A 26,872-nucleotide genomic window follows, 5' to 3' on the forward strand; every position below is an offset into this window, starting at 1 on the left:
TGCCGCACAGCCCGGGCAGTCTGTGGGACACGGGGCCGAGATGCCCACACCCTCCCGTGAAAGATGCACCCTGAATATAACTGTGATGGATTCGTGCTGGGGGGAGCGAAGCCTCCGCGCGCCTGAGCTGAGGCCTCGGGAAAGGGATCGTGCTTGAACGAAGGAACATGATTTGTAGAAGACAGAAAAGAGCAGGAGCTGAGGAGCCGGGGCTGGGGACCTCCCGCCGGGGCACTCACCTGGGATGGCCTTTGACTCGCGTTCCTCTGTCCCCAAACACCGCACGCCGGAGGCAGAGTGTTCCCCACACTGAAGGTCTCCTCGCAGGAGCTCCCCGCCGACCCCAGGACTGACACCCAGGCACGGCCCCGTGCCAGGCACTGGTTCCCCGGCGAGGAGGAAGAGGCTGTGCCGTCCCCACCGTCGTTCAGAGACCCCAAAGCTCCAGACGTGGCCCATGTGCCAGATGCTGCTGCCTTGGGAACCTGCCCTGCACCTCGCAGTGTCCAACATTCTTACCCCAGGGGCAGATGAACCCTCCCTGCCATGAAAACTAACGCAGTCAGTGCCTAATCCACTTCGTTTTGGGGATTAAGCTTGCCCAGATCTGAGCAGTAGACTCTGTTCCTCTCTTGGAGGCCACAGACTCGGCTTGAAGGCACCACAGCAGCTTCTGGGCTGCACAATGCACCTGAGCCAGGAGACACGAGGAGCTGCCTACAGACCCAGCGTGGAGGGCGAGGGGCCCTGGGGTGGGATGACCATCACACCAGTCCCCAGGCCCCCCCAGACAGCCAGAGAGCAGGATGGCAGCAGGGCTGGGGGGGGGTTTGGAGGAACCCGGAGGTCCTCAGCCCCTCGTGAGGTGCCAAGGCGTCGCGTCGCCTCCCGCCCTGCCCCTCTCCAGCCTATCATGGACTCACACCAGAAAGAAGCACAATGGCTGCGGCCCCGAGCAGGCAGCAATAATGGAAAACAAATTGCTGAACTTGGGAACGTTTCGAGCACTTCAGCCTTCCAGGACACCAGACTGCTGATGAAAACTCAGCTTTGCAGGCACCATCTTAATGACAGGCCAAATTTCAAAGGCTTGCAAACTATTTCTTGCACTGCCCCACCCCCTCAATAAAAGGTTGCATCAGAAAGAGATATTTCCATAATTTATAGTATGGGTATTTCACTGGGGAGACTCACTCATCTGTACTTACAGATACATTTAAGAAAATGCATCCTCCCACAATCCTGCGCCATTTACGACCATTGGCACAATCTGTAATACTCAGTCTTCAATTAAGGGACACCTTAGGGTTCATTATCACACAATTGCTCCCTGTGAACCATGCCAAATGCTGTTTTGGCACAGAGCTTGGAAGATGAATTAGAAGGAAGTCTTCTCGGTAATGCCCGCTCCCAATTCCCATCAGCAGCCTTTATGCCCTCCTCGAGCCATTTTTTTCCCCCCTCTCCCCTCTTTCCAAGTGGCTTTTACTATCCCATCTTTCACTGTCTCTCTTGATTCTCTGGAGGTATATTTAGAGATGCTACATCTCCTTTTCTTCCGGCTCTCAACATGCCTCCCGCTCCCTGCTTTGCAGATGGGATCTTCTCCCCTCCCTGCCTCCCTCCCAGTCTGTAAACCCCCACAGCTGGCTGGGGCGGGGTGGACGGAGCTATTTTATGTTGGAGGACGACAAAACTCACGTTTTACAAGACGAGATCTCCGAAGCGACGAGAGTCATCGCCAAACTTGGCCTGGCTACAACCAAAAGTCACTGCTCCTTAACACATCTAACAGACAAGACTGTGGCAGAGCCGCGTCCCTCCGCATCCCGCTCCCACCCTGGGCCAGCGCTGCTCCAGCGACCCCATTTGCAGGGCGGAGGGTGAGTCCTGGACAGATTCAGCTGCCAAGACAAAGTTGTGGAAGAGCAACAAGTTCAGGGTATTAAAACCAGGGGCTGTCGCCTCCTCGACAGGCAATAAAACGTTTACACGGCTGCACATCCACGTCCCTCTGGCTAACAGCAATCTTCCCTTCATTAAAACGGCTCTTTCTGGCCCAAACAGCCACAATTACAGCACCTCAGTGTGGAAATCCTCAGCGTCACGGTGCCAAGAGACGCTTTGACGTGACATTAATAGAGTTTCGCTGGAATTAAGGCTCAAGTCGATGTAACGGAGTCATCCCAAACCACTCAAGGGGAGAGGAGCCGGGGGCGCGCGGGGACCTCGGCGAGCGCAGGGGGAGCGGACGGAGTAAACCAGACTGGAAATACTTGACCCACAAGACACCTTGTGGAAATTTTATTATATAGAGTGTAAAATGCAACTGTCAGTCAAATAAAAAGAACACTTTTTGTTTTCTTTAAACACCATGCTCAACATTATCCGATCGCGTTTCTTTATAGTTAGACATTTCAAGCATAAGGAAAAAATAAGGAAAGAACCCAAGAACAGTAACTTCAGTACATTTCAAAACGGAATGTCCCGCAGGGCAATTAAAAATGCAAGAAAAAATAGCTTCAATTCCGTTTTTTCCTTTAAAAATACACTGTTATCTGTACAAGAAACACTACAGTAAACATTGGAAATCATATTATCCCTTTTATTAAATCAAAATTATTTAGCGCATACTGTGGTTAATACTAGATTCATTTATTTCTCTAGGTAATTTGACAAATATTAGATAAGAAAATATTTAAAAGAAATGAAAAAGCAAAAAACACCCTGGAATTAAAAAATAGTTACTACCTTTTATATGGTTTTATGTTCCACAGTGTTTGTTAAAGGTACTAATAGCAGATTCATTTTAATATTAAAAATAACAGTATTTATATTTCTGAGAGCATAGAGGAAAGTTTTTTTTCTTTTTTTTTTGTTTTGTTTTTTTTTTTTTTTAAACAAGCTTGGAGGTCTTAGATACATAAATGCAACTAGCAATGGAGACATGAAAAAATGTATTGCTAAAAAAATTAACACATTTTTATATTACCCCCTTTAGACTCTAGAAATTATACAAACCCTACAAAATGCCCCCCCCAGCCCGTAACTTGCCTGACAGCAAAACAGTAACTGTCGCAAACAGAATTCACATAATTAATTACAATACATATCATAGTTCAGTTTTTAAAAAATGCAATAAAATCAAAGACAGCCAAGATACAAGAAATTAGAAGTAAAACATTTAATGAATTTACATATTTAAGAATATTTAAATACTGTTTAAAATTTTTTTTCTTTTTTTTTTTAGGATTTGTTACATACCACCTAAGACTTCCAAGCCACTCTTTCTGTTGCAACAGAAAAGATGAAAATTAAAAGGAAAAAAAACACACAAAAAAACCCACATGTTGAAATGTCACAGCTCTGGGGTGCGTTTTGGTGCCTGCAAATTCTCTGGCTTCTCTCCAAAAAGAATCCCGGAGGTTTTGTTTTTTGTTTTTTTTTAAAACAAATTTGGAAACAAAATTACCAGCATGTCCATAAGTTTAGTACATTACTAATTGTTCCTGATTCTTAGAAAAGTTCAGTATAGATTATCCTACAACTAGTGTTTCACAAACAAACAGAAAAGTCTTCATCAAAATGTTGCAAATCTAGAAACCTCTGTTACAAAAAGGTTTTCTTCCACAATGATTCCAAGGAAAAAAAAAAAAAATTGCCACGAGGACCTTGTTCTACTGCTCCTAGAGAGAGGGGGGGAAAGGAAAAGTTACTCAGCGGCAGCAAATTCTCACAGCTCGCACCCTCCTCCCCCGGCGCAGACGGGTCTCTGGTTCCCCTTCCAGCCACGCAGGATCTGCACCTCAAACGACGCTATCGGAGAGCTCTAACGCCCGCCACCCCTGAGCTCTCCTTCCAGGAGCTCGCGCCTCTCATCGAACAAGATCTCCCTTCTCCAGAGGGCCCGACTTTGAGAGAGGAATGAAGAGAACTCCCTTTTATCACCGCTTCTGGGTCACCCTTGGCCAGCGCCCGCGGCGATGCCTGCGCCCCGCTCGCCCCCGGCGGTGCCGGCCAGCGGGGAGGCTGCAGCTGCCTGCGCACGGGGCCGGCTGCCCGCGCCGCCTGCATCCACACCAGCTCCTGCTCCGATGCAGCGGGGAGAAGCGTCTCAGCCCACTCCACCGTACGCGTGCTCTGCGCACACTTCTCGCCAAATACTAAGACACGAACCCGGTGGGTTCACATACCCTGTGGGTACGATCAGGATAAATCCCACCCAACCCTCCGCTGGTCTGAGTGACAGGTGAGGTGAGATTTTACTTGGCTGCTGGTTAATCTGAATTATTTTCCAACAGTTTTCCGCTCCCTTTCAGGACAGGGTGCCCCCTCCCCAGGCAAGCGCACAGCTCCTGTCCTAGCACAAAGCTTGCGAGAGAAAGGCAAAGCCTGCACACACGGTCCCAGACTGCACGACGGGCCAGTGTTGTGCCACCTCGCCGGCCTGGCTCCATCATTCCTTTTACTTTAATTCCTCAAAGCCACAAAACAGCCTGGGGGTTATATGGAAAGGGCCCCAGGAGAAACAAATAACCTCCCAGTCCTCTCCCAAAAAAACCCTCACCCCGTACAGGGATATAAGACTCTGACGGTGAAACAACACGACGGGAGCAGTGAGCAATTTCTCACTTCTGTGATCACTCCCTCAGCTTCACCATGTGAACCCAAAGCGGAGTCCCCACACCAGGGCAAGGCCAACGTACCCAACTCCCCAAGGGAAAGAGCACTGGGGTTCAGGGAACATGAATACAGACCTGGCTGTGGGCCTGAGCCTGCCCTAGTGTCTGCCCATAGTAGGCAGCCTGCTGTCTGTAATACTCTGCCCAAGCCATTGTGTAGTCCGGCTGGGAACTTGCCTGAGAAGCAGCACTGGCAGCATGACCTGGAGGAAAAGAAGGGAAAAGGGAGAGATGAGCAATTCAGTAAGACCAAGCCCAGGCTTAGGATCTCCTTTTGTAAAGCTTAAAGAAGAGCCAGCCCCCTTCCAACAGCTGCAGACGTCTGAAAGAGCGACACTGGCTACCTGCTGCTGGGATACGACAGGACAGGCTTTGAGCTGGCTTCCAAGTGACAAGTTCCCGCTGCAGGGACACTGTCTGATGGCCTGCACCCTTAATCCTCGGCCCAAAGGCTCCAGCAGCACAGTGTCAAAAGCAAATCCAGAAGTCAGCATCGTGCACTTCTTAAGAGAGTGGACAAAGCCAGGCCCACGCTTTTCCATGTGAGCAGAGCGCTCCTACCCTCTCAACAACCCAGCTTCAGCTTTCTGATTTTTGTCAGCACCAGCTCTTGTTGTGCGCTATGTTTCCCCCAGGCAGATCAACTGTCAGCATGGACACAAGGTCTGCTGTGGGCTATGGTTCAATGGGAGCACCTCTCCCGAGGCGTGACAGCAGACAGCAAAACTGAGAGCTTTCAGTGGGAGAACTACATGCACCATCACCAACAGGAGAAGAGCAAAGGGGTTTTGTAGAGGACTAGAAGCTAATAATGGCAGGGGATGGAGACACAGGTCATCAGATTAGAGTTAACTCTGTTTGTAACAAGAGTTGATTCATCTCCAGTAATCCTGTTTCACTCACTCTGTTTTTTGAAATACTCCTCCCATGCTTTGCTGTAATCGGGATGGCTGTTCTGCTGCTGGCTCTGTTGGCCTGTGCAAAGATGACAACAAGGGGCACGTCAATATGGAACAGGTGACAGTTTCCAGCCAGTGACATCTGCCTTTCCACTAGACAGGTCCTGGATCTACCTCACTTGCCCAGACTTCACTCTTCAGCTTCCACCTTTCTACAGTGTTGGGCATCCTCAGTTCAGGGAAAACTGAGGAAAAGCTCAAGTTCCTGATTTCATCTTGCGTGTGCCCTGTTAAAGGGCATTAAGCCAAGTCTCCCCGCTGTGGGGACCTGCTCAAGCCAAAGCACACTGCCTGGGAGCTGCTCGGTTTGTGTATCAGCCACCCTAGGCTGTCAGTCCACTCACACCTTGCACAGGGCTGCAGGGTTCAAACCCCTGACAGAACTGAGACCTGTCACCTCGACCTCCAGCCATGGAGCTGCCAAGGAAATGGCCATGTTTAGAGTCATCTCACTTGGTTTTCGGGGCTCTGCATCCTTCACCCCTCCTCTCACCAGCAGAGCAGGAGCCCCCGTGGGCAGTGCCTCTCTGTGCCCCCAGCCCCAGCACACAGTTCCGGGGCAGCCAAACTGCTACAGCCTGCAGAGCCCTGAGGCCCGAGGGGAGCCGTGAGCCTGCACAAAGCCCCCCCAGCACTGAACAGGGAGGCAGCCATGACACCCCTCTGCGGGGTGGCCTCCAGGCTCCCACACTGCACTGAGCGGTGCCAACACCTGCACTGAGAGAGGCCTCACAGACCCCAAAACCTTGGACTTCACCTAGCACAGACTCCCCCTCTTCGAAGCACTAAAACCCCTTCGATCCAGCATGTCTAAGTGCGACTGCGGGGGGGAGTCCAGCCAGCTGGGTGCAGAGGTGGGATGCCCACACGTCCCTTAGTCACAGTTAGAGCAAAGAGCCCTCAGCCAGACACACAGCGAGCAAGAAAAGCCCTGAACAGAACACGCAGCAATCAGAAAACTGCAGAGAGAGGCAGGCAGAGCGAGAGCCTGAGCGCTGAGCACGAGCCACTACACGCAGGGACGGCAGGCGAGGAGATGTGCGTGGAGGAGAGCCCTCCCCAGCCCATCCGCCCGCACTCCACGCGCAGCCCTGCCCCGCGACGCCGGCCGAAGGGGGGCTTTGAAGTGGGGGGAAGGGGGAAAATAATACACTGCAAGTGTGAAGTGGGTGGAGGGAACAGGGCAGCAGTGTCCTGTCCAGGGGCATAAAAGCGGGTTAAAAGACTTGACCAACGCTGCAAGTCAGGACCTTTTCTGGCAGAGGTCAAGGCTGCCTCAACTGTCCACCTGCTAATGCCAACAAAGGACCTCCTTCAATGCCTTTTCTTCTAGGAGAATTACAGTCCGCAGCAGGCTGAAAGGACACGCAGCTAAATGCATTTCACAGCAAAATGTTTCCCCAGTCAGTTAATTTATTTAAGATGGGGGAAGTAATTAAAATCTAAATACATGTGTAGGGGGTGGGGGTCTGCCCCTCCTCCCACAAGGAGGGCACTCTCGGCTCTGTCCCTAGGAAGCCTGCTCAGAGAAGGACTCAGCCGGCTCTTTGACAGGGCTAGCAGAGCCGTGAACAAACAGGCTGCAGCACTCGGGGAGGGACCCTGCACAAGACTATTTCTGAATGAAAACTTGAAGTGCAAAAGCAGGTATTTACCTAGTTTCTTATAATAATCCTCCCACACCTTGGTGAACTCCACCTGGCCTGACTGGGTACCCTTGTGATCTTCAGCAGAAGAAAGTGGTGAAGGCTGCTTCAAGAACAGCATTACCTTGTCTGTCCTCTCTCCTTACCAAGACTGCACCAGTGTGCCTGGTTACAAACAGGAACGTGGAGGATGCTACGTAGACACGAAACTAGAGAGCCAACGTTTTCCATCAGGTTCAACAGCAGAACTAACACACCTGGCCCCAAAACACGGCCTTGTGGTACTAAACTCATACAGGGGAAGGATAATGGCAAGGCAGGATGCTTCACTGCTCTTGGGAGCCACCAGAAACCTGACAAACTCACTGCAAAGCAGTCACCAGTGGGATACAAGCCACACTATCGGTAACCAGGGGATTCAAAGTGTCTGTGCATCTTATACCAGGCTCCAAAGCCAGGAGATGTGAGCTTGAGGCATGACCATATGTTGCAGGAAGGGAGATTTTTTCCCCAGTGGCTGGTGGGCAGGATAAGAGGATGTTTCAGGGAGGTGAGGAAGAAGAGCAGTTACTAAGGTGAGTTTCTAAAGGCATCTTGCGAGGCAAACAGCAACGCACGTTTCACAAGCATTTATTCAAAGGCTTTACAGGAAGACAAAAATGACATTTTTTTTGTAGAGCTTTCCCTGCTGCGCTGACTGCTCTGCTTCCCAAAGCTCAGGGAAGTCCAGTACCCTTGGGGGTGCACAGGAAAACACTGGAATAACAATTTTTCCTGTAAAGCAAGCTAATGGGAAAATACTCGTCAGTACCATACTATTCCATTCCTGTACAAAAAAAAAAGTCCTTTCAAGCCCACCATTGCATTTTGCTGTCATGAAAACCCAACAACTATTGACCTTCTACAAGTTTCCAGAGTTCAAAGAAAAAATCATGATTTTTAGACTGTACTTGCTGAGGAGCAGGACTCTTCCAGCAGCATTTTTTGAGAGTTTAACACACACTTCCCATGCAGGGTTCCTATGTCCTACTGTAGCACGTGTTTTAGAAATGCACCAAGTTAACAATGCAGTACTGAGGATTTCCAAATTTCATAAACATTAAAATGTGATTACTGCTACAGGGAATCACAAGTGCAGCCGCAGGCATTGCTCCTCTGTTTCCTCTACCTCAGGAACCTCAAAGAGTGGGAATTTATACTGAAGTTAATAACCCACTTCATAGCTAAATCAGCCTTAGCACTGAAACACACCTGTCATTAAACCCCTTTAAAATCACCCCCCCACACACACACTTTTTGGTGCTTAGCTTTAGATTTCACAGGACCAGGCCATTAAAAAACTCACATTTCCTGAAAAATTTTCATTGAAAAGTGTCTGTTGGACACTACTGCCCATCAAATGAACTTTGAGGTTACCAAGCAGACTGAATCTGCTCTGCTTAGGGCAAACCATTACTTTGGCTGTCGAGGACACAGGATGATGCAGTTCCCAATGTCACCACTAGCATTTGCTACTTCAATTATTCCGCAAAGGGGGACTCCCCATTCCAACCTGCTGAATTTTGACTGAACAGGGTTTTAGGAAGAAATGACACTTTGAACCTTAAAGAATAACAGCCAGCCTGACTCAGTGCCGGTGGCTTGAAGTGGAAAGCCCAGCAGCAGGGGTGATCTGGGTTCAGTTTTCAAACTCTTAACTACGGACACGTGTGCACTGTTAGGGGTTTTTTAATTTATTTGAAAGCCAGCTAGCCCGCTGGCCTCATCCTGAGCATTTAGCACTGTGTAGGCTGAGCAGTTCTCATCAACTCCCAGAAGGAGACACGGGGACACTACTACAGCTGGTGTGGATGAACCAGGACAGGAGCCCTGCCTATCCTTTCTTCCATTTTCTGCATCTCCCTTCCCAGTCTTTCCACCAGACTGGGAGTTGAACAGTGTAAAGAGCTCATAAGGAACATTTTTTAAAAAAAGATAATAAGCAAGAACTGATAAGGTCCAGAACAAAGAGATGGCAGGGTTCACCACCAGACGTGGCGTGCCTGTTAGTGGGAAGTGAGGCTGGCAAGTGCTTGCCTGGCAGAAGAGAGTCTAAGGCAGAAATGTTTTTTGTTAGAGAGGAACAGACAGCAAGGACCGAGTTTCTACACAAAGAGCAGAAACAGGCAGTAAGCAGTTCAGTGCACAAAAACAGTTACAGTTTTCAGTGGACTTCAGCTTATTCTGAGCTCAAACACCACAGCATGCCTCCACACACCTCTTCTGCTCAGGAAATTATTTTGCTCTTTTCACACAAGTGGTCTCATGGGTGAAGCCGTGTTTTGCAGAAAGGAAGCAGCAATCGCAAAGGGAACACCACCCCTTCTCCAGCCCAGGTCCTAGACACTTACTTGGGACTTGCTGTCCAGGCTGCTGCCACGTCTGGTAGGTACTGCCCCAACCCTGCGTCATGAACGCCTGAGGACCACTGCGGAGGACAAAAAGGCACACTGAAGTAGCCAATAAAATATGTAACAGACCATATACATGCAGTTGCCCACGGAAGCAAAATTGTTACTTATAGTCAGCAACTGCTGAGCAAACAGACGAACATGGGAACAAAAGGAAACGCTGTGTAGGTGTGACTGCTAACTGTCTTGATACTGGTCTGTTCACGAAGCCAAGATGAAGGTACATCATACTGAACAGCACTCCTTGTCATCTATGCAGTTTAGGCTTCTTTCCATGCTCTCACTGTATTAGAGACAGGAATTTTGGAGATGCCAATACTACCTTGATTATAATTTAATAGCTAAAATCCTTCCTGCAATCAAGCTTAAAGGTTTCATCTCACTTGCTTTTTGCTTCTGAATGCTCCATCTTTAAAAGGCTCCACTTACACATCATCCCTTCAGGGCCCTCCACCCTCCTCCCAATGCTTTTATGCTCCCAATCATTCCCCACAGCCCACCCGTGATGAGATGGAGAAGCTTACTTTTGATGAGGTGTAGCGGGTGCTTGGCTGAATGGACTTTGACCAAATCCTCCAGGTCCACCCATGCTGGTACCCTGTCACAGAATCCACAAATATTTAATGCCAGCTCTAAGCACAGGGTGGATGCAGCTAGTATGAGCAGTAAGAAAGGGGAGAAGACAGCCTGGGACACATTCCACTAAACCCCAGCACCTGAAAGAAATGACTAATTCTCCAAGGACGAAGTTCTCAGGACTGACAGCACACTCCAGGAGCCCAGCTTCAAAAGCAACTCTGGCCAGCCCACAAAGGGGCTAACAGGACTACGGCACAGTTGGAAGTTTTCCTTTGAATAGCTTGGATCCTGAGGTTGGTGTCAAGCCTTCTCCTCTTAGGCAACTCAGCATAAAGGTTGCTTTTCAGCTTTATCATGCCCCAGTTCAGTATTTTCCGCACTTTCTTTTACCCAAATCTCCCCCTTCAGTAGTACTCCAGCCTGACATGATTAAGCTTCAATACCACAGCACTGCATTAAGTGGAAGGTAAAAGTCATCCTGGATTTACTGGAGCAAGAAGCTGAGTGTTACTTTCAGGATGATGATGCCAGAACTGTGTCATTCTCAGGCAGTGACACTATTGTCTTCCCTTCAAAAAGATCTCCTCTGACAGCCTTCTCATACCTTACTATTGCTGTTCTTCCCTCTCATACAGCTGCACACTACCCTTGATTATGTCAGCAAACAGTCAGATCCTTCTGGGACCACAGCAAAAATTAGTCGAATAGATGCTGGAGGGCCACCAAACTTCAAGACAGCTGCTAACAGGCAAATAGTTTTGAAGCTAAATAACGTTAAATGTGTGTATTCTGTGCCATCCTGTAAGTTGAGGCCTACATGTACCTAAGAGTGAAAATGCCATGTCTGAGACAGACCAAGATCAACAGAGATGGAACTTACACCAACTTTCTCATCTATGAGATGTCTAGCGAGTTCAATCTGCTGGGGAACTCCTCTGATTGTGAATATTCGTACACCAGGGTCTGTGTTCGGAGGTGGGTTTCTCTGGAGCTCCACATGGGCTCCTGATTGCTGATTTATGCTCTTGATGTTCTCACCACCTGAAGAAAAGAAAACCAAGACATAAGAAGGGATATTCAGCATCTCCTTCCATAAAAGCATAACAAAGTCAGGTTCTGGTAATGGAATAGTTTCAACTACCTTCTGCGTGCCTCAAGGGAGGTGGGCTGGGGATGGCAATAGCAGCCACAGTACTTGAGCTCATGTTGCTCTTTCCAACCGCCTCATAACATGTGAGCTGAAACTGTGAGCAAAAAGCTTACTGACTGAATTCTGGTGGGTTTGCACAGTTGTCCACAATCCTCAAGAAAAGAAAGTCACCTGCAACTGAAACATGCTTTTTTTTCCTTCCATGAGGCTTTTTTTTTTTTCCATCACTAGACATTTCATTCCACTAAGGCAAAAAGCCACCAGCCACATACCTTGTAGCTTACAAACAAAGCTCAAGCCTTCTCACAATTACATCCTGCTCAACACAAACACATCCTGTTTATTCCCTTAAAGAAGCCTCTGCTTACCGCGCTGCCCATTCGCACCGCGGTGTACGCATCCCTCCACACAACCGCGGCAGCGCAGGATTCCAAGAGGATTCTTCTGCTATTTCAGAGCTAGTTGTGCATGCAGTGAACATATCTGGCTAGTTTGCCATCTGGATACACCAGAGCATGGGAGTGCTTCGAGCAGGATGCGGCAGGGCCAGCCAAAGCAGATCCGATTTCCCCAAGACCTGCTAGGTCCCGGTCTCTTAATGAAATTTGCTTAACAAAAGCCTCAGCCAATGTTACAATGGTTCAATTCTTCTTTTGGAAGCTCACACAACTTACAGACCAGCTCCACTCAACTGGAGAAATTAAAGGGTGTGGGGAAGGAAGGGGTTTTACAACTTTTAAATCACAAACCAAAAGTCACCAGCCCAAAGCAGGAAACAAAGCAAAGGAAACTAACTGGAGATTTTTGTTTGGTTTTAATTAAAAAGAGTGTCCAAAAATAACCTCCTCAATTTTGCTCGCATTTCCATCTCTATACATCCAACACAACTTCAAAACAAACTGTGGATGTTGAAGACACTTGTTCATTTCATTGTAATGGACTCGTGACCTTTTTAACATTTTAAAGCCTTCTTGGGGAAGGGAGGAGGAAAAGTTGCCAAAGGGCAATTAACTCTTTCTAAATGAATTTTTGAAGATGCATTTAACAAAAGATAATCGTGTCACATCCCTGGGCAGACAACAGGGATTGTACTGTGCAGCCAAAAGCCAAGCCACTTATTTTCAGTCAAGCATGGGAAAGCGGTAAGATGAAGTTTCAAAACCAAGAAGTTTTTTTTTATGTAATGCTTTTGTCTGATGCAGACTTGTTTGAAGCTCTGGTTTTTACATATTGAGGTGAGATCTGAATGAACAGCCACTTCATCTGATTAACAAAAACACAGGACACTTTCAGCCAACACACTTTGGATCATGAAGGAGTGGGAGAACTTTTTCACTGGGCGACAGAGGCATAACAATGGGTTGCCCCTTGCACAGCAGACCAGGTTTCTTTCCAAAAGGGGATTAAAATTTGAAGCAGTCTCATCAAACTAGAACTGAGGAGAATATAGATTTCAAATCATTTCCTCACTTAGCATTCAGCACTAAGTTGGTAGTTGTTGGGGCTGTTTCCACATCAGCTCCCTCCTAGGTCATATTTAGTTGGCTCTCCAGGTTTGGTCAGAGGCTGCAAGCTCCTACGCCCTGTACTAGGACTTGGTGCCCTTCTCCTTACCATCCAGTCTGGTACATGCCAAAGTGCTCCTTCTTATCCAAGCTATCCCAATTCTGCCTCCAGAGCATGCAAATGAAGTGACGCAGCCAACATGGTGCTGCCCAGTGCCGGAAGAAGTTCCTCTTCCCCCATAATGAGGTGACCCGCTCGGCACATGGTGGCTGTCTATAGCTGCATTCAGCAGCCTGCTCCATTCTTCTACCTGATGGGGGGCAGAAGCGATCCAAGAGTGGCCCCCCAGCTGGACGTGAAATCGTAAAGCAATTAATCAAACCCGTTAAAAGGCAGAGCTGACAAGAGCCAGGCCGGCCACGTTATCTGTCAATATTGCTGTATTTATCATGGAAATCCAGCGGGGGCCCAGAGAGGCTGTGGTTTGTTTCCAAGCACCACCAAACAGAGAAAGCCCTTGACATGTGTATGGCGCTCGTCTCCACCCTTCCTCGAGTCTTTCAGAATAGAAAAGCTGCACCTACCCACCCTCTAGAGGAAAAAGCTACACACAGGAATTGCAGGGAGCCAAGCACTTTTTGCCAGCTCAGAAAGGCTCATGCTCCCAAGCTGAAGTGATGCCCATGAGAAAAGGGCCCTAGATCTTCTGTCATATACGCTACAGAAATTCAGCTGAGAAACTTCCTCATCTCCCTTTTTTTCTTTGCTTCTCAAGTGGTGACATTGAGCTGGAAGCACAGCAGCAGTTACCTGGCCATATTGCACACACTACACCCGGGGGCCCAAGATATCCATTGCTTGGGTGCTAACCTCAGAGACCAAGCTGTGTGCGCCCAGAGGACTCGGACAGATTTTACAGAGAAGGCGAACAGCCAAATCCTGTATCACAGGGGAAAAAACAAACACACAAAACCTGCTGAAAACTGCTCAGAAACTACAGGGTGGGAGCAAAGGTTTTACAATTGGTCACTGTTAAGAAAACCCCACTAACATCCCCTCTTCCCCAACACTGCCCCATGGGCACTGGGAGAGGAAATAAGAAGAATCAGGTGCCTTGCATCAACATATGGTGAGTGTAGTGCAGCCATCCTGGTCCAGGCCCCGAAAGGCAATGCTACAGCCATCACTCACTTGACAAAAATGAAGGCTGCCATAGACTAAGAGCATAGGCACTGCAAGAACACCGATTACAAGGTGGTATTACAAAGCTACAAGCACTCAAATCACCATACAACTAGTAATTAGTCACTCCAGAAAGCTTCTGATCTGGCCGGGTAAGAATCTCTATTTTGCTGTTGTGGAAACAAAGGTAAAAAGCTACCCTTCACCCCCACCGTGAGCCCGTGCCAGGCCCTGCGCTTGAGTGCTAGGACATCCAACTCTGCTACCTGCATTTATCTTTTCAGCACACACTGCTCTCTGTAGTCACAAACGCTCCACTTCAGCGCACTGCTGAACAACAAGTGACCTTTTCTGTTCCTTTATTACGGATGACTAATGGATACAGCAATAAAGCTTCATTATAATTTGATTTTTCCATACATATAACTCTCACTTGTGGGCTTAAAATTTGCTTTGCTTGATCTTTTGCCCAACTGGACTGTTCAGTGAAATCAAGGACAATCACTCTGTAATCTCTGCATAATGGGGAGAGCAGATGTTCTTTCATATTGAAAAAAGTTTTCAGGTTTGCGAACAGGTTTATGGCAAAGAACAACACCTGAACATGGCCGCAGATACACTGCTGACATGCCCGTGTCCCTCGTCACCCATTAAGGCAGGAGTTCAGGGTGCTATAGGGGCTAGGCACATAGAAGGAAACAAGTGAGATGCAGCAGGGGAAAGAGGCCACAACACGTTTCATCGCAAGCTCACTCCTGCCCAACAGGATGGCAGTAAAATAAATGTCACTGAAACATGGCACAATGCTCTCAGTCTCTGCCCCCTTTACCACTGTAGCTAATCTGTTCCTGTTCTATTCACCTCATCTCTGCTGAGGCTAAAAGCCAACTGTGATTACTTAAATACTCACTAAGGCATATGTCATTACTTCTGAAATAAGCAGACAGAAAAATTAAACACAACTCCTTTGCTATGTCAGTGTATTAACTCAGAAGCATTGCAACAATTCAGAGTGAGAGAGCTTTTCTACTCCTGGCTGTAATCTAAGTACTGCCATTATCTGATGTGTAGCTCATGCTCTATGACAAACTGAGACTGCTGCTGATGCTCTGGTTTCGTAACTGTCTTGGGCCAGTGACTCCTTGTCCATCTTCTTACCATGGAGACATTCAATGGCTAAGGCAGCCAAGCAGCCTCCATGGCAGTGAACATACTCATCTGAGCAAGATGAGGGACACCAGCCTGCTCTGTGACATGCTCAGATGCAAGCTCAGATACAGGCAAATCCTGCTACTTCACTTTATTCATCAGACACTTCAGGTACGTGGCTGGAAGCAGCTACTGTTATTACCACATTCAGAGACCTTCCATTTTATCACATGGCACTCACAGAAATCCAGCATGATGAAATGACTGTTCTGCTTGTCCCTGATAAACTGTCGTTTAAAGGAAATCTCTATAAAAAGCATCCACAAATGAACCTGCCTTTTCTCAGCCAGCTGCTTGTTATAACAAGCTTACTTGACAGCTCTGCATGAAGAGCCTCTCTTACATATTGTGAACAAGGGCCTGGAGAGTACAATTATGAGTGAGAGCACCACAAAGAAACAACCACAAGCGCTTACAGCTTATTCCTACGCTGCATTCACTGGCCGCTAAATACCTGCAATTACAGAAAACTCCAAAGCCTCACTGTCAGGCAGCAAGAATGTGACCATCCCAAGAGAGAAAGATTGCAAGCTCTCGTATTTAGTGTCACCGGACCCACCTTTGCCTATAACGAGACCACACTTATCGGCTGGCACAGTGTAGGTTATTTCCTGCATGCCCCCAGGTGTTCCAACGCTCCAGTCCCCACGGCCACGACCTCTTCCTCGGGCAACAGCCAAACTTCCAAAGCCATCTCGTTCCTTGGAAGGCAAAAAATTTGTATCAGTGTTTTTTTTGCTGGCCCCAATGCACATTAAAAATAAAATACAGCAAGGTAAGTTAAACTGCATGATAATCAATGGCATTGAATTAAGATATTCTTGGACTTCAGTTTCACATTCATGATTTTGAAGCACTTTAAAGAAATGCCAAGTAACGTAGGTTACAGTTGCCTTCCTGACTCAGGAAGATATTTATATTTTTTAAATGCATGCCTTTATATCTGCTGAAACAAACCAATAAACAAGCAACTACTAAAGGACTTTTAGTTTGTAATGGGGGCTTTCCTTAGAGCAACCAATAGATCTTGGCACTGACACACACAGAAGCTGCTTCCAAACTCGAAATTTCTTGTGTCATTCTTTAAAGAACTGCTGGAATTACTCAGCTGAAATGCACGCTTTCCAAAACTTCCAAAGGAAGCTTTTAAGTTCAAAGACACTTAAAGGCCATACCTATTTTGGGTAACTGATTTCTCCAAAAGCAAAGGTCACGGGCCAGAGGCTATCATGACAGACCTCAAAATTTAAGTGGATAATTAAAAAAAACATGGAATCAAATATTCAAACCAGATCTCAGGGCAAGAAGAGATATCAAGACCTACCCTTGATGGAGAAATTATGCTCAGGTATCTGGTCTGGAATGGTCCAACATCTTTACTTCTCATATTAAAAAGGGAATATACAACCTCCTCTGTGAGTCTGCCCTACTACTTCACCCATCTTTGTACTTCTTGCTCTTGGGCAATGCAATATGTTGGTGTCTTTCTTAGAGCACAGTGACCGCATACGTGAGCATTCATTGCCTTCCCCTGCCTCCCACAGCCACTAGAGCAGAGGGCTGGAGTCTGAAGCTGAAGCATCACCGAACACTGTTAATGCTCTGCTGCGTCAGCGTTACTCAGCCCTACTGAGCAGGGCCTCCAGTCACTGTCTCACAGTACTGCTGGACTCCATTCCACCAGGTCACCAGTTTCAAATAACTTAAGAACTAAACCTGGGGGGTAAACGTGGAGCTACAATGAGGTCTCATAATACTGCCTGAGAATAGGAGACCTTCCCATAGCTCACTCAGCCCATATCACATTAAAAAAAACAAATAAACAAAAAACCAAACATAGCAGTTCTGCCCTAGGCAGCAGCATGTGTGGCCTACCAGAGGGAAAATTTAACACCGCTGTTCTTCAGATGGTGGCATCCATACAGCTACATTCCCATACAAGCACTTTCCTCCCAAGAGGCTCCAGAACCCACCTGTGCCGTGAGAATGAGTTCACTGATGATGTGTGCTGCATGTTGACACCTATCGGGAAGCCCCATGACCTGTGCGACTCTTTCAGAACTAATCCCATCATCTGTGAAGAGAGGTGGCAAAGAGTAAATTAAAAGAAGACAACATTTACCCGCCAACAAAAGCTTCCTTCTAGCACCACCATTGCTAGCAGCATTTTCATGTAACATAACTACCCCTTCCTTCCATCTTCAGCCCCTCTTCCATGGACTGAAAGAAGACAAAACCCAACCCACACTGCAGAAGGAACAACATTCAAAAGGCAACACTTTCAAATGTCAAAAAGCCATGAAAGAGATTGGTATAATTTTAAGAGGACAAAAGGCAGCTTTGATAGGTGATCAGACAGCCAAGGACCCAGAGAAAGTTACTTAGAATTAATCAACTCCTGATCCCCAAAGGCTTTAATGTCCTGAAGGAGAATTCTTTAACAGGAAATAAAAGGGGTTGTGTTATTGTTCTTTTGTTTATCCGTATAATTACCACTCAAGACGTGACTGTTGTGACATCTAATGTTTGCAAATGAGGTGTATATACTCCTACTCTCTGAAAAACAGAGAGTGCACGAGCACATCATATTTAAACGGGTTTCAGAAAGAGACACAATGAACCTTTAAATTAGGAAAGCCTAGCTGCTGTAACCTCAGATCAGGTTCACTTTAGCAATCCCAAACTGGAATGCTGGTCAGAAAGTAACAGCTGTTCATCCTCACACAAACCTGGTTTAAATTGAATCCTAACTCCAGCATCATTCTGAATCTTTTTGATCATTTCGCCATTTCTTCCTATCACAATTCCAACAGCAAACCTGGGCACAGAGACCTGATGGGAAAGGCAAAGCAGTATGAAAGCTCAGAGAACTGGACTGAATTACTCTGATTTTACAAGGAGATGCTCTTAACTACAAGGACAGGCCACGTTAAGCAGCTCCAGGCTACAGAACCATATCCCTTAAGAAAAACAAACATGTGGCCACAAATCCCTTCCCTGATAAATGAACTCTGCACTACAAGAATGCAGTACAATTAGAAAAGTGCCATCTGGGAGTCCATGAGAACTCCTTTGCAGCCAGACTCACTCTTCTGGCAACAGAACACAACGCATTTAAAAATAAGCTTACAGGTTACATGTGCAATTTGATGACTTCCACCCACTACCCATCCCACGGGGAGGTTAGCAGAGTACTCGTGAAGAAAACATACCTCTATGCTGCCTCCTCCCATTCTAGAACTGAAATCATTGCGTACGCCTCGGAAGTCTGCCTGATCTTTCTCTCGGATGATCTCCAGTACCATTTCCCTCGCTTGCTACATGGGGAAAGAAGTTACAGTTAGCTTAAAATGATTCTGCTTGCCATCTTGGTGTTAGGGCCTCAACAGTGGCTAATGGTCACGCTTCAGGCAAAGCGATCTCCGTCTGCTTAACAGAAATAGCATTTCTGATTCAGAATTTCTTTACCATAGTCAATGGAGATCTGTTCTCAATGGCATCTTCCACATCTGACAAAACCTGCCAAGTGTGCAAGGTGGCAGTTTCTTGTGTGCAATTGCTTCCTTCAGTCTTTCAAAAAGGCCCTTATTAGCTAATATCTTTGATGGGTTTTTTTGTTCGGTTGGTTTTTAAATTAAAGGAAGGGAAGGCCCTTTCCTACTGGGCAGAACTGAAACAAATATAGTAAGGTAGAAGCTGTGGTAGCATAGAGAGAACATGTCCACTAAGAGCCTGAGAGCACGCACCAAGAAGGCAGGTGGGCAGTAGTAACCTTACTGACACACAGAAAAGTTAAGCCCAAGTCTGCAGCAATCCAGCAAGACATTTTCTGAGACAAACGAATATTCTTCCTACCTACTTGCAGCCCTCAAAGCCATTCACAAGCTTGCATGTAGCCCAGCTAGTAAAAGGGTACCTTGGAAATAAGCCAACAGTAGCCACCATCAAAAAAAAAAAAGCCTACATGTCAAACCCAAAGCCTTTGTTTCTCTGTATTACCAGTAAAGCTTTTGACATTTTGTTTCTGTTTCCAAGGTTGACGGACACTGGTGAATCTGACTCCTTTCACATTTTTACATATTTTCCAAGCCCCCGTGGTATTTTTTCAGAAGGAAAAAACTAAAGACCAGAGATGCCAAGACAGAAATAAGGGCAATTAAGAGATTTCATAGGAATTTAACACAGTTAAAAAACACTGTTGCAGCATCCAGAGAATCCCACCAACCCAAGGATTCATCGAGCTTCTTAAGTGCTTTCTAAGCGTGCTCAACTTTTCTAAGTGCCTCAAAGATCTTCCAGCCTACGCAGTCTCCATGATTGCTTGGCACGATTTACAGCACGGAAGACGTGACAACAGCAAATCTTGCAAGGCAGAAGAAACCACCTGGGAAGTAGCAGCACTTAAAAGTGTGATTTTGTTAAAAGTAGCAAGACTGCCATTAAACTCCTTTTTGCATATCTATACCTCCACAATAAGTGTAAGGATTTTGGAAAAAACCCAAACATTTAAATCTAAAAGCCCACTTGCAATAAGAAGTTTGAAAACTACAACCCAAACATATTATCCCTGAGCAACATCAACTGTTGCAGCAATGATTAGGGAGATCCTATGAAACAGAACTATTTTTATTAGATACAGGAATGCCAAGCTACATTTAAGTACTTAGCAAGGTATGAAATGCACTTGCTGAGAAGTGGAACATGCCACAGCTAAACTTTAATTCTTCAAATCAAGCATTGCCACCATGCTGCAATATTCCAGACTCTGGCTGATCATGGGTTTTTGCTTTGAACCGCAGGTATGAACATATCTGTAGAACCCTGACACAAGGAGACTGAGGTACCAATATTAAGCAAACCCCTTGGTTTCAGGAGTTGTCATGGGATTTTTTTTTTAATTACCTGCGTCAATTGGCTGTCTGAGATAATGAACCTTCCACAAAACTCTCTCAAACGTGTGGTTAAGTTAGTCACAAAGAACCCATTTGCTCAAGTAACATATAGCTATGATTTTTGTTTCATGGACTGGAAAGCATTTCAAAGCTACTTTCTCCAAACCTTCCTCCTCAGCTCTTCTCCTACCCATGTGTAATATCTATGTGGAGTGAGAGCTCCTGGGTTACGCTATAAACAAGCCAACACTTGCTAGTCTGGTGTTTTAACTTGCTCTACTCAAACTTCAACCTTATAGAACAAACAAAACCAGCAAGGATCACTGCACTTCCAGTTGGGATTCAACTCCATTAGATGCTCACAAATACTCTAAAGTTTAAATTTCTCCTCAATTCTCTAGGGCAACTGCTTACTTTTATTACATACCTGTACTTTAAATGCATCTCCAGTAATACGGAGAGGTTTATCTGCTCCAGTAGGCAACGGGCCGTCTTGGATCATGATCATTTTCACCCCTGTTCGCTCCTGAAGAAAAAGCACAGAGCACTTTGCTAAGCAGAGTCCCTCAAACAAGGGACTATATTTCGGTTACTAAACACTACGTAGGTCAAATCAGCAGCTTTACAGAACGCTACTTTAGCTCTTCACAGGTACTTATAGTACAAATTCAGTAATAGTCCTAGAGTGTAAAGGACTGCCAGAAAGTGTGCTACTCCTGAAGTTCTCAAATAGCTGAATCCCTTGCAAAAAGAGAACTCTAGCTCAACAATTGATTTTTCAGCCCTTTCCAAAATCTTTAGCTGTCTGCATATAATAGTTATTAAGTGATCAGCCTTAAAACTATTGGATGACAGAGGCTTAATCAGGGCACTCAAAAACTACATTTTGGACCTAGGTGCTTTTCTGAAACCCTCTATTCTTTAAAAAGCACTTGTACCAGACGGAGGAATAAACAATGTCTAGGAACATAGATTTATACATAACACAACACTTTTAATTAGAAAGGGGTGGGATGAGGAAAAAAAAGGAAGACATGTGCCAGCTTTATCACCGATCAGCAACAAAAGAGAAGCACAGCACTCTACAACAGCATGGCTGGCATTAAAAACTACTGCAGCAGCAGACTAGAGATAGCCTTTTCTTGGCTACAAGGATCCCCTCCTGAACAGCACGCGCCAAATGTTATCTAAAGCACATGAGTTTCTTCCACAGTTCTGGTAAAACTCCACGACATGCGTAGCTGGGGCCAAACCTACTTCTTTTTTAACATAAGATTGGATCTGAGTCCAGCTCTCCGAAGGCAGAAGAGTAGTCCCTGCTGTAGAAGGTTAGAGCATTTAAGGCTCTCCATTTCAGCACGCTCTTGTTGATCTAGAGAAGCTGCAGTAGGGAAGAGAGCCCTAAAGTAAATGCATCTTGCGCACCTGCAACTGTTTTATTGTTTCACCTCCTTTGCCGATGACTAGACCCACTTTGGATGCCGGGATCAAAATCTCCTGAATCGTACTGTTGCCATCAACATCGTTGTGAAAACCAGGTCCGTTCCGACAGCGATCTACAATCTGCCCCAGTAGCCGTTTTGCTTGTCTTTGGAAAAGAATCGAGGGAAACAACCATTAGACAACATTGTTCCATGTGACCAAGAGACCAGGAACCATCGGAATGGGAAGCGATTGGGGAAAGGAGAAGAAGTGAAAAGATGAAGGAAACCACAGTTAGCACAATGCTTGCTTTATTTTCAACTCTGATGTATAGTTTCCCCTACCATGATTACTTATAAGCAGTCTGATTTTTGAAAGGGGAAGAGAGAAGGAAGAGCAGCAGCATGCTCTGACCTCTTTGGAATTTAAGGGTAACAGCTGAGCTATAGCATTTGGAGTGCTTATTTTGGATGAAGATACTCTATGTTCTAAACTTTTGTAACATATATACTCACTATTTGGCAAAACTCAAGCTCTATTCTCCTTGGTCAAGACAAAAACCACACACTGCTCTGACACCAACACAGCACATTGGTTAACCGCTCTCTGATCAGTCACAGGCAAATGCCTTGCTCTTCTCTGCCCGCTCTTACCAGCAGCACCAGAACACTGTTCTAACACAGCCTCTGCCCCAAGCAGTAGGTGTTGAAGCTACACTGTGAAGCGAGGCAAGGATACTGCAGCAGCAACCAGTGAAAGACTGGGTTCTTCTACTCCTGGCGAGAAGAGACAGACACAAAGAAGCATTTGGGAGATTAAAGATACCTTCTCTAAAATATTTAGCACGTCAGAGGTATCTGACAAGGCTTCCCTTCATCTTGAAGGCTCCTAGTACCACATCTCTTTCCTGCCCTTCTCCCACAACCCTTCTCAAAGTAGGTAGAAGAAAGGCACTGGTTCCCTATTCAGTCTAAAGCAGCATCTTCCCCTCTCTCCACCTCACACCAAGCCATATCAGGCACCCTAGGAGGACTGCCTTCTCTCTGAATATTTGAAGAAACAGTACAAAGTCATCCCTCACAAACAGACATTCACCCAAGACAGTTCAGGGAGCGGTGACCTGAGGCTGCACACAGATCAGCTTTCTCTTGACTTTCCTCACAAAACAAGGCAAAAAGCGGAATTTCTGGAAGCCCACTTCAAATATTCTGGAAGAGTCTTAAGAGATTTTATTCATCTATCTTCATTTTTTGCATAAAGTTCTTTAAGTGACAATATAGAGAACACAACAGTTAATACACAACGCATTTCAGATGAGAAGGGGTCATCTGGAAATTAACCCTATTAGTTGCCACTGGATATACTAATGGGAACACTCCTCACACAAAACCCCTCACAAAGAAGTCTGACATCTAGATCGGTTTCCTCACTTCATTTTCTTTTTCTACAAGTAGCCTGAAAAAATAGTTCAAACAATCAACTTGACAAGAATTTTAGCACAAAAGTAAATTAAATTTCACCTAATTACATGTCCTCAACACCTTGTTCTGTTTCATAAATTGAGTATTCTTACTTTTATTTTAAAAAAATTATTTATATTTTATTTAAAGACAGGCTTGGACATGACTACATTCAACTGCTTATTTCAAAACCATGAAGTCTTAACTATACCTGTCCCCCATTTTCCCCCACCTGCATCTCATCAGCCATCCCAGTTTTTTAATATTTTGCTCTTCTTCTGAAATATCATTTGCTAAAGGGGAAAAAGCACTTCAATATCAGCAAGAATACATTGCCTGCCCTATAATGTGAGCTTGCCAATCGTATTTATTCTGCCTCACTGCTTGCAGTATTATGGTAGAATAAGGAGATTTAAGTACCCTTAGATCTCTTAGGAATGGAAGAATGATGAGTGCCTTCTCTTTAGAGAGAGAGTCTTTGCGCCCATGTATTTTCACTATCAAATGCAACTCAAAGATTTCCAGATGGATTTTAAAAAACCCACCTACCCAAAGGCTGGGGAGAGAAAGAGCAGCTCCATATGTTAACTGTGTTCCTGTAAGCCTGAGGATCCTGGATCCAGTTCCAGCAGGAGGTCCTCAACTGGTTTGTGAGAGTCTCAAACTCAGCTCCTGGGAAGGGGGAGGGAGGAAACACTGTCCCTAAAGTTTCTATAGGTCTAAAGAGTAGAAACCCCTGCTGCCTGGCCACGTGTCTCTACCATGCAGGGATCAGAATTCAAGACTTTGGTTCAGTCCTTTGCTTCTTGTTGGCAGCGATGCAGAGGCAAGCACACCCATGGGCCTCGTGCTGCTCTGCAACAACACCAACACCTCCAGATTATTCTGGAGTGGCACCAACAGGCTTTGGAGGCCTCACGCAGCCCTTCTTCAGCTGGAAGGATGGTCATCTCAATAGGAGTAGGGAAGCGAAGGGGAGAAGAGAAGTGTCCTTCAACAGCTTAGCTCAGTATCCTGGAAAGCTGCAGTTAGAAAACTGCATCCTAGGTGCCCTAAGAGCAACCTGGCCCTGCGGAGGGGAATTCCACGGAAATTTCTGCAGAGGTCTCAAACTGCAACTGGAAAAAAAGCCTTTGAGGTGCACAGTTTAAAGCATCAGACCAAGAGGTTCTATGCTCCAGGGACCCTCAAGTTTCTCTAGGCCAACATTTGCTGGTGTGGCTAACCAAGTAGCACCACTGACAGAGCACAGCATTAGGGAGAAGAGAGAGAAGGAGAAAGGAGAGAAATGAAATCAGAACTCACTCAATGCTCTCTGGTGTCCCGGTGAGTACACAGGGCCTCTCGGGCATCCCACCACTGTCTAAAAAGGAAACAAGAAAGAAACTTTTAATACATGGACTTAAACGGTAGCTGTTTCAGTAACTATCAAGCAATAATGGAAGCACCGCTCCACCCACCACACAGAGAGCACATTAATGAATTCAAAGACATCCAGGGTCAACGTATTTTAAATGATTTGCTGGATCTCTGCACTCTTTTAAAGCCTTCCCCACCAATTAAAGGGAGGGGCAAGAACTTAAGATTACATTCATCAACAGTTTCCTGTACAGCACTGTAGCACCGTCTTCCTCAAAGCAAATAGGCACCAGCACAGAACAAACAGATGGTCCCATTTTCTCGATGCAAGGCGAGCTGTAGGAAGAGCCACTGCCATCCTCCTGAAACGTCTTCTGCCAGGAGTTGGAGCTGACCAGACTAATCAGAGACAAACTGCAGAGCTGAGCAAAGTGGTACCACCAGGACAAAACTCAACAGCTGCAATTTCAGGTCTAATTAGGTACAGCATGGATTGTCCATTTGACTGTATCCATCTGTTGGTTAAAGATGGTTCCTCAATTGTTTCATTCCCCAAACCACCTGACAAACCTGTTTCCTACACTAGTTGGGAGGTCAGTCCCACAGCAGCTCTCCCATGCACGTCAGCCTAGTAGGTATCAGTTGTTAACGGCGGTAACACGCCATGAGCATGGCAAGGTGCCTGATCTAATGGACACAACATCCTTCAACATTAAAACCTGTTCACCCGCCATACAAAGAGGCTCTTACCTGGAGCGATTTGAATTTTGCAGCCAGACTCTGCCTGAATCCGTGAGATCTGCTCTCCTCCCCTGCCGATTACTGAAATGAGTTCAACAAGCATCAGAACATACCGTTTTTCCAAGTAACTGCAGAGCACCTTCCCCCTTTTACTCCACTGCAGCTATCTATAAAGGAACAGTTTGACTCCAGGATTGCAGAAGAGGCATCCACAGCATGACCAAATTTATCATAGCAGAAAAACATTAAAATACTGCCAAAAGTTACTCTATTTGCTTGCAAAAACAAAACAAAAAAGCCTGTCTTGCAATGGAATGGAAATACACAGCATGCAAGAAATAAGGCACTCGTTGAGTGCTGCTAGAAGAGTCATTTAAGTATATCTTGTTCAGCCTGGACCAATAAACCAGTTATTTGGGGTACTGAAAAAGGCAGAGACTTTTGCTTTTATTTCTTTAAAATTCATATTTTACTGCCTCTTTTCAATGGACATGCTATTTGGTTGGTCTGCACTGAGGCAGAACATACTGAAATGCTCCATCAACCTTAAGTGAAAACAAATACCCATCTCCCTTAACTCTTGGAGTTGGCACATTGTTGTTTCACAAGACACGCTGGGGAGAGACAATGTGCCAATCACCATTCATATCCTTCCCAGACTGCAAAAAGAGCAAAACTGTCAAGTCAAACAGGTATGCCTGGCTCAAGATGCTCCCACAGAAGCATCTCTCAGCTGTGGGTTTGCCACCCTCCTGCATCTGTCTGCCCCTGAACCAGGATTAGATTTAACCCAGAGATGACACACCAACACACCATGCAAGCTCCCCTCTCACAGAGCTACAGCAACCCTCCAACGTTCCCCCACGTGTGGTACCAGCACTGATAAATTAAGAGGTCTGGCAGGAGAAGAGCGAGCGTTTCCTTTGCAGGAATTTGAGCTACAGTTTTATAGTGTCTTTAGAGTCAGGACTAACATCACGCACTAATGAGTAATTATCATGGCCTGTTATTTTCATTTTTACTCTCCACATATGAAATTGGAAGAGATACACAGACATCTAGCAGTGGAAGAGTCTATGCAATCACTGTAGTAACACATCAGCAGGAGGTGCCATTGAAAGGAAGAGTAACGATCATCAAGAGGAAGAGAAATTAGGATCAAGCTTGAAAGAGAACAGTATCAGGAATGCAAATCTAGGAAAAATTCTCATCTGAGCAATGCATGCTGGTTGCGTTTCCCCACAGCAAATGTATGAGAGATTTACAATTCTGTTTAACTTGCCTTGAGTCAACTCTTATTTTAACATTGAAATGTTGTTTTCCTCTCTCAACTCTCACAGTTTTGTGTACTCAGAGGAAGTAAGATGTTTCAGTGAGGGGAAATAAATTCACTTTTGACTTGTTTATATACTACGCTAGTGGGAATTTAAAGGAGAGAATCACTAACACTCTCAGTAACTTGTACCACACAGTCTTGTTCTTATTACTAGGACACCAAGCTTTTTCCTGCAGTTTGCACCTGGATTTAAACACAGATCATCTGGCCCCCATGAAGACAGCATTAGACAAGGCTTATCAAGGCTAGTAAGCACAAAAACTTGTGAGCATGTCAGAATAAACAACATTCGTGCCCAA

The 26,872-nt window shown here is 45.8% G+C and overlaps 1 protein-coding gene across 3 annotated transcripts in view; it reads right to left on the bottom strand.

Moving 5' to 3' along the window:
• Positions 1 to 2,273: 2,273 nt before the first annotated feature.
• The window catches only part of FUBP3 (far upstream element binding protein 3), a 40,406-nt gene continuing 15,807 nt past the window's right edge, over positions 2,274 to 26,872 (bottom strand). For 2 of the 3 annotated variants that reach the window (XM_068413704.1, XM_068413702.1), the window contains exons 6-19: positions 25,247 to 25,318; positions 24,443 to 24,500; positions 21,681 to 21,843; positions 20,683 to 20,781; positions 18,576 to 18,680; positions 18,093 to 18,195; positions 17,337 to 17,437; positions 15,923 to 16,064; positions 11,197 to 11,357; positions 10,262 to 10,335; positions 9,678 to 9,754; positions 5,586 to 5,657; positions 4,758 to 4,885; positions 2,274 to 3,686 (exon numbers count right to left, since the gene is read on the bottom strand). In XM_068413704.1, coding sequence (XP_068269805.1) covers positions 3,678 to 3,686; positions 4,758 to 4,885; positions 5,586 to 5,657; positions 9,678 to 9,754; positions 10,262 to 10,335; positions 11,197 to 11,357; positions 15,923 to 16,064; positions 17,337 to 17,437; positions 18,093 to 18,195; positions 18,576 to 18,680; positions 20,683 to 20,781; positions 21,681 to 21,843; positions 24,443 to 24,500; positions 25,247 to 25,318 — 1,364 coding nt within the window. In that variant the 3' untranslated portion in view covers positions 2,274 to 3,677. The remainder of the gene's footprint in view (positions 3,687 to 4,757; positions 4,886 to 5,585; positions 5,658 to 9,677; positions 9,755 to 10,261; positions 10,336 to 11,196; positions 11,358 to 15,922; positions 16,065 to 17,336; positions 17,438 to 18,092; positions 18,196 to 18,575; positions 18,681 to 20,682; positions 20,782 to 21,680; positions 21,844 to 24,442; positions 24,501 to 25,246; positions 25,319 to 26,872) is intronic. The other variant, XM_068413705.1, reaches the window with a different exon arrangement.

This window comes from Nyctibius grandis, chromosome 16 (genome assembly GCF_013368605.1).
Source record: "Nyctibius grandis isolate bNycGra1 chromosome 16, bNycGra1.pri, whole genome shotgun sequence".
Lineage (NCBI taxonomy): Eukaryota > Metazoa > Chordata > Aves > Nyctibiiformes > Nyctibiidae > Nyctibius > Nyctibius grandis.